Raw genomic sequence first — 7360 nt, 5'->3', positions numbered from 1 at the left:
TTCTTTCTGCCTGTAAGTTTTTATCTTCTTCCAGAGCTGCTGAGCAGAGGTTCCTGCACAAATTGCTGTAGCTGTGATAGAGGCAGCTGTCACATGGGCAGGGTGAGAATGCTTCCTGCAGGATGAGGTTACCCAGCTGATGTGTGAAAATCAGCTAAGAGAGCTGGCACCATGGCACCTTCAGTGCCAGATGCTACTGCCTTTATATTGCCTCCAGATCTGCAGATTTAGGTGAAAAAGGTGAAAAAATAGCAAGTTCTGATTTCTTTTGAAGGCTACTGTGGCTGTAATTCTGTTAATAGCCACATAATGCGTAAGGAAACACAATTCTGCAAGGAGCCAAAGTCAGCTGATCGTAGGCTGTTTTGAAGAACACAACGCAATTGTCCCAGCACAGTAAATCAGTAGATAGAAACAAACACTGCTGGACAACTTAGAAAAACATGTTTTCTATTTATTTAAAAATAAGTTTGTAGTTACTACATTGCAGTGACAGTAATTCTTACACATACATTCTAGTTTGTATAAAAGGATTCAAAGTATTATGCATCAAAACTAACATAGAAAGTGTCCACATAACAGTAAAGAAATTTCCAATCCTTATGTACAAAAAGAAAGGGCACTGTTATCCTGGTGAGATACTTCAGGTTATAACATGATAATCCAGAGTTCTGGAAGGAAAAGAAAAAAAACAACCAAACCCCTCGATAAAGCTAAGGAATTGTAGTTTTTAAAACTGTTACTCATTACATACAACAGATGTGTTTTACATAATTCTGTACAAAATAAGTGTAATTTTTTTTTTTAATCTGAAAATGTGTCAGTTTCAAAATTAACCTTTCCCAGTAATTTCCTTAAGTTTAGCTCAATTCTATACATATTTAAACATTATGACAGAATTTAATTCACTTGTGATCATTATCCAGTTGTCTGCCAGTTCTGCAGTTTTAGTATGGTCCAAAAATGTAACTTCTGTATGTTCTCAATGCATCAAACCAACACACGCAGTTGTAAGCACAGAACAGTACATGTACATCATACAGGCACGTGTACACGCCAGGTACTTCGATTTCTTTCTACTCCTAATTTTTATGACCTCGTTCTTCTTTCAGGGTAGAAATTGATAGCACAATACTACCTTCCCTCTCTAAAATGTGTAATTCGCATTTGAAGTGAATTTCCTGATGTATTTATCTGCATTAAAAAGGATTCAAATGACTACTTGTCTCACTACCTCACCCCTAAAAGCTAAATGGTGGGAATAGCACTAATCTCCTTGATCTGCAATTTAAGAAGCCTTTTAAACCAGCCTTCCTGGGGCGTTTCCTTCTCTAGCAGGTTGTAAAATAACAAGGCAAATTCCCACGTAAGAATTAGCACAAGTGCCACAGTGCCTTGTGGTTAGCTGTAGTTCTAACCTATTTCCCCCAGACACAGTAGCAAGCGTACAAGCCGTATTCCTGCCTCAAAAATAGGAAATCACATCAACCATCGTTACCAGATTTGTTATTGAAACACATTATCAGCTTTGGCCAAACTTATGGAATTGGATACACTTCATTCTGCATACGAACAAGCATTTATATACAATAATTTACAGCAGAAAACAAACAGCCCTTCTATCAGTTGAATGCCTAAGTCCCCTTGGAAACCAATCTCTTACAACGACTTTGGGGAGAAAAAGAAAACATGTAGGAATCTGTAAACAGAAAATGAGCTTTTGCTGCTTCTAGGTGATGTCTGAAAGCCCTCCACCACCACTGCCTCACAGCATTGCTGCAGAAATGCACTAATGTTTGTTTTTTTTTTAATTATTTAAAAAAAGACAGAAACCTTTGAGTAACTACGGTGGACAAAAGACACTACCTTAGAAAAAGGTGAGGACTTGGGACACAATGCAATTACTATGATACATCTGTATCTCGACTGACCAGCAGTAGGCTATAATTACCTCTGCAAGATTCGCACGCTACAAATTAAATGCAAATGTTGATGAAAGTGAGCTTGAAATCCTCTAACCTCCCATGTAGCATTTAAGCACAGGGGGAAAGCTCTCCAGTTAAGTCTACTGCTTTTATAGAACCAGCCAACCATTTAACGTGTGCCTAGATTGACATTACACATGAAAGCATGTACCTGTAGACCTCAGTCCAACAAAGGTGAGCAAAAGATTTAACAACGTGGTGCAGAAATTCTAACAAGCTCAAAGTTACCAAATGGACAGACTGTTATTTTGTTGTATGTCTTGTCTCTCTGTTTCTATTTGGTAAGGCAAAAGCCTCTGGCACAGAATCAGAACTGGTATTCAAATATTTGTACAGCAATACAGTGAGTAATTTGTCTCTACACTACAATTTATTTTTTTAATAGATATTATATATCCTACGTGCTGCATCAGGGTCCTTTATCAATTAATAGTTTTACAAATATTAAGTCATAGAAATATTCAACTCAACCAACTCAGTCTTACAAGTCTACCCACGAACTGATCACACGTACAAACCAGACACTGTACAAAGAAACATATGCAAATATATCACACGGCAGTCCAACCACTGGAGGAAGACATTTTTCTGTAGAGTCGTACCACTGTCATTGCTGAGTGACAATGAACTCCAGTCAGTATTGACATCAATGATCAATATACCAGTAAGATTTAAAGTTCAGTTCCTGGATAACACGTTAACAACAGAAAACAAAGTGGCAGAAGAGTTGTTAAATATGTAGGCACGAGTACAGTGATTTCTGTTAAACACTTAAAGCACACTGGTATCACAGAAACAGAAATTACTTCCTCATCCGCAGTCAAAAAACACACTGCTAGTAAGATACCACTCAGTGGTTAAAATCAATTGGAACGTTCCCCAGCATAGAGCAGAAATATCAGAACAGTATCTTTGTATTCACGTAAATATAAATGAAGGTAACGAATGTAAGGGTGTTAATTGCTGCCAGGTCTGCAAGATCATTTGACCACATATGACTATAAACCTATGTAATATTTAAAATGCTGATGTGAAACGAGCACATGGGAATCTGATACTCTGTTTTCTGAGTTGTTAGGTACTTGGGATGGCGTTACAGAACATGCACATGGCTGCAAGTTCTTCACTATCAGAACAGTGATCAACAGTTTATTGCTCACATTTAAAAATTTAAAACTTGGCCATCAAAAGCTCCTTTTCTGTCTCAATACAGTATGTCACAGCCTCAAATAACACAATTTTTCCCAACCAAATGCAGTCTGATGGTGACTAAAGTCTCAAGCAGTTTGCAACCTACTGAAACTAAATGATAAAAATAAACCTTTTAAATCTGATATTAACTTCTAATTTTGTGTGTGTGTGTGTGTGTGTGTGTGTCTGTGTGTGTTAAGTTACCTAACTGATGCACAATTGATTTTTAGAAGTTTTGAAAAAATTGGTGTATCTAATATGAATTCCACAATATTGCCTAAGTCACCACTGTCACTGGGTGGGAAGAGTAGCCCTGTTCTGCAGGTAAGGCCTTCTATTCTCATAAAGTGAAGATGGATAATTTTCTACCTAGTGTTAAAGGGAACAGATATTATTTAAGTCTCCAAAACGTACATACAGGGTATTTCTGATATATAAATATATACATAAACATGCCATATAAAACATTATTACAAATGGAGTAAATACAGAAGTTGAATTTTAGATATAATCTATTTCGTATATTACAATGCAGATAACATCAGGAAATTACACGTTTTCAAATGATTGCCTTCATCAGTGAGAATTGACAAAATGTGGAAGCAATTAGCTCTGAATTATGAAGCTGTACTGTAACTGAACAGCCACAGTTCATCTTACCACATGATCAGTGATGCCATTTTAATTGAATAATACAGACATGTTTTTAAAAAATAGGTATAGAACAACAAATGAAATGCAAATTGATCCCTGTTCCCCCAATTAATAATCACAACAATTCAAAGAGGATCTGGAAGAATATTATAGTCTTTTTTTTTTTTTTTGTAACAAAATGACTAATGAAATTACATTAAACTAAGCACGATGGATACCAGTTTGACACCTACAATAGCATATTTCCATTCCTTTTTGTGCCAGATATCAGTGTTCTTTGCTCAAATATTGATGCTTTCTTGTAACAGAAAATAAAGAGTGAGGAATTCGGCCCCAAATACATATAGAGAATCTGTGCAAAATTAAAGGTTTTAATTCTGTATGCCCTCCCGGATCTTGCCAATGTTGTTTGTTAAAGAAAAGTACTACTAATAAAAAGAATCATTATAAAGTAAGGGTGTACGGAATTGAGGTTTCATGTCAGGTTTATTTCTTGAGCTAAGTTAGGGTCACACAGAAATCTGTCACACCACCCAAAGTTCCAAAATAATGCATCGTCAGAAAAATTTGGTTACATTTTTGTACCATACCAGATTTCAGAAAATAGGACTACTTCCGTATTTGTTCCTTAACACTGGACAACATTTGCTTTGAAGTGATAGAAAATGGTATTAAAGTTTGTTTGTAAAGGTATAAAATAACTAAATGTACCATAAACAAATAAATAACTGCTCTTCTTTTCCATAGCAGTACATATAACAATACATTCCCCTAAGTCATATAGTTATCATTTACAATAGACAACTTAATTTTACTAAGGATGCAAGAAATAATAGAATACAAGGCACAATCATTAAATGGAATTCTTCTTTAGGGTGAATATTGACGTATGTCAGCGTGATATACCATAAAAAGTGCAGAAAAACGCAATGTGCAATGAGACCACTGTATAAAACATGATTGCATAAAAAGTGATTTGGCCTTTTTAACCTTAATAATTGAAAATAACCAATCTTCCCCTTAAAATTAAACTATAAAGTATGACATTTTAAAATTTATTTTCAATTCTAGTGCTATCTAAAAAATCCTGAAAAAAATTTATACCTGGGAAATATTTTATACGTATGTGTTTATGTATATATTAATATATACACATACACTCTTCTTTGTAGGTCATTTTAGCCTCTTAAGCACGTCTTAAGTTGTAGAAACAACAATCAATCTGGATCAGAAAGTAAACATCGTAATTCCATACCTGTCCTGTAATTTCCTTGAATCCTTTAACCAATTATACATTTTGTCTAAAACATCTCTGTCAAAGGACCCCACCAGTGCATTATTTTCTACCAAAAGTACCAAAAAGGATACAGTTCAGAACAATGTTAACAACTTACTATTTAAAACAATACACAGCTTTTTCACTGCAAGTTGTATGCTGTACTGACACTCAAAAAGAAAAAAAAAAGGCTTTCCACTGCACTGATTCTCAGTCTTTGGCACAATAAACAGAGATTTAGTGATTGATACAAGAATCAAGGTCTGAAAAATTAGACATTAGTCAAACTTTTTCCAATGTGGATATATATATATATATATATATTTGTGATTACATTTTTGCTATGTTTGGCAGAACTTGGATAAACCAACAGCCTGTGGTAGGCTTCTTTTGCAGTTGAATGTTCCATCACTACTGAAATCAAGCATTTTCAGATTAGCAAAGTTTGGAATTTTTGTATTCGTATTTAATAGAAATGAAAGTGAATTTACTGCCACTTTTTGTGAATTCTGCCTTCCTAGGCAACCTAACTTTACAATCAGAGTGTACTTTGCTTGGTCAAAAATAGATTTCTGTTTTCAGTTTGTGGCATTAGAAGTTCCGTCACCTTTTTTAACTGTGTAGAGTACTACACACTACTCGGGTGGAGTAGTTCTCAACTCTGTATGTCAGTTGGAAACTGTTTTAATTATTCTCAACTATGAACAAAATGACTGTTGAAATGCATAACCTATTTGAAGGGCAATAAATAGCAAAAGTTTAAAATATATATTTCTTTCAAAGAACGTTCTTTCAGTTTGTTTTTTTTTTGCTAGATCTTTCTCCCAAATCAGAACATATTCTTCTAGCCCATAATAGCAGCAGGGAAGCAGAAGTCTGTTCTGCTGTTCCTTAACTGTACCTGCTTCATAGCATTCTGAAGTAAAACACCTGGTAAAAGTTACCAACCAATTAAATTAGCTTTTGCTTTTTCAGTCAACTTTCGGACTCTGCCTCTGCTAGAAGTTCCAAAAGTTAAGGAGGTGTCTTCAAACAATAGCTGCCTTTGCTCTTCCTCAGAGTCATCTTCATTGTAAAAGGCTGTCCTCCTACCCTGGTTTCTAGTTCTCATGTGAGGTTCAGAATCTTTGAGCTCCTCAGACCCTTCTTCCATAGGCTCATCTATCTTTTTCCTCCTGCTTCTTGTTTGCATTTTAACATTAGCAGGAACTAAAAGGTCCGAGCCTGATGGATGCGTCTTTATCTTTCTTTTTGGCTTTCTACCCCCACGGCCTTTTTTTTGTACCAAGTCTTCCTTCATATTATTTTCAGAAAGCGAATTGCATGCAGTAGAAGCAGAGGCTTCTTCTAGTACATCCTTTGTGGTCTGGACTGTATTCTGCTCTGCAACCTTTTGCTGTTCAACGATTTGTAGCTTTTTTGGTTTTCTGCCTCTTTTCTTGTGCACCACTTCACAAGTATTGTTATTAGCCTCAATTTTCGGTTTCCGTCCAGGGCCTCTTTTAATTGGAGGCTTTGAAGGCTGCCCTCCATGTCCATTTACCTGAATGCTTCCTGATGCCAAAGCATTATTCTTGCAGTCTGCTGTAAAGAACAAAATGAAACAAAACATGAGAGTATGGATGATGCAACAGATTTGCATTTACATTTACTTTCTCACTACTTTAACAAAGCTCTTAGTAAAATATCTGAATGGATTCAAAGTGATTATCAAACCCAAGTATAACTCCAGAGTTTCATATCAGTAGGCAACAATGACTAACTTCTATCTGGTCTTAGCTAAAGGTAGCTTGAGACAAAAAAAGAAAAAAAAAAAAAAAAAAAAAGGGAGAAAAAATACAGAACAAAAAGAACAGAAGAACAGGTATGGTCTTTTTCTTGGCTGATGCAAAAGAAGTGACCAAAAATTTATACTTGTTATTTGTAACAGCAAAAAAGTTGCTCATACAGCACTGCTGCAAGGATATGGAATAACTCAGAGCAGGTCATCTCTAGATAAATGAAAGTTCCTTGCAGCCCAAGTATCATATTTTGTAGTGATTTCATTAGACTAAACTTATTTTAATAATAAGTGAGGGTAAGGTTAGAAATGTGTGAGACAAAAAAACAACAACAAAACATGCAATTTGCAAAGACATCTCATTAGACAAATGTCAGAAGGAGATATTTGGAGAACTGTATGAACTATGAGGTTTTCCTAGCTGAATGGTACTGAATCTGGTCATGCCACAGGACCTCTTACAGAGGTGCCCTG

The 7360-nt window shown here is 35.5% G+C and overlaps 1 protein-coding gene across 2 annotated transcripts in view; it reads right to left on the bottom strand.

The window, feature by feature from the left end:
- Positions 1–433: 433 nt before the first annotated feature.
- PHIP (PHIP subunit of CUL4-Ring ligase complex) overlaps positions 434–7360 on the bottom strand; it is a 106628-nt gene continuing 99701 nt past the window's right edge. The window contains exon 40 of one of the 2 annotated variants that reach the window (XM_085217744.1): positions 434–6690. In XM_085217744.1, coding sequence (XP_085073870.1) covers positions 6047–6690 — 644 coding nt within the window. In that variant the 3' untranslated portion in view covers positions 434–6046. The remainder of the gene's footprint in view (positions 6691–7360) is intronic. The other variant, XM_085217745.1, reaches the window with a different exon arrangement.

This window comes from Meleagris gallopavo, chromosome 2 (assembly GCF_905368555.1).
Source record: "Meleagris gallopavo chromosome 2, MGAL_WU_HG_1.1, whole genome shotgun sequence".
NCBI classification, from domain to species: domain Eukaryota; kingdom Metazoa; phylum Chordata; class Aves; order Galliformes; family Phasianidae; genus Meleagris; species Meleagris gallopavo.
Note: the sequence above shows the minus strand (reverse complement) of the source record. Positions and strands in the feature narration are given on the sequence as shown.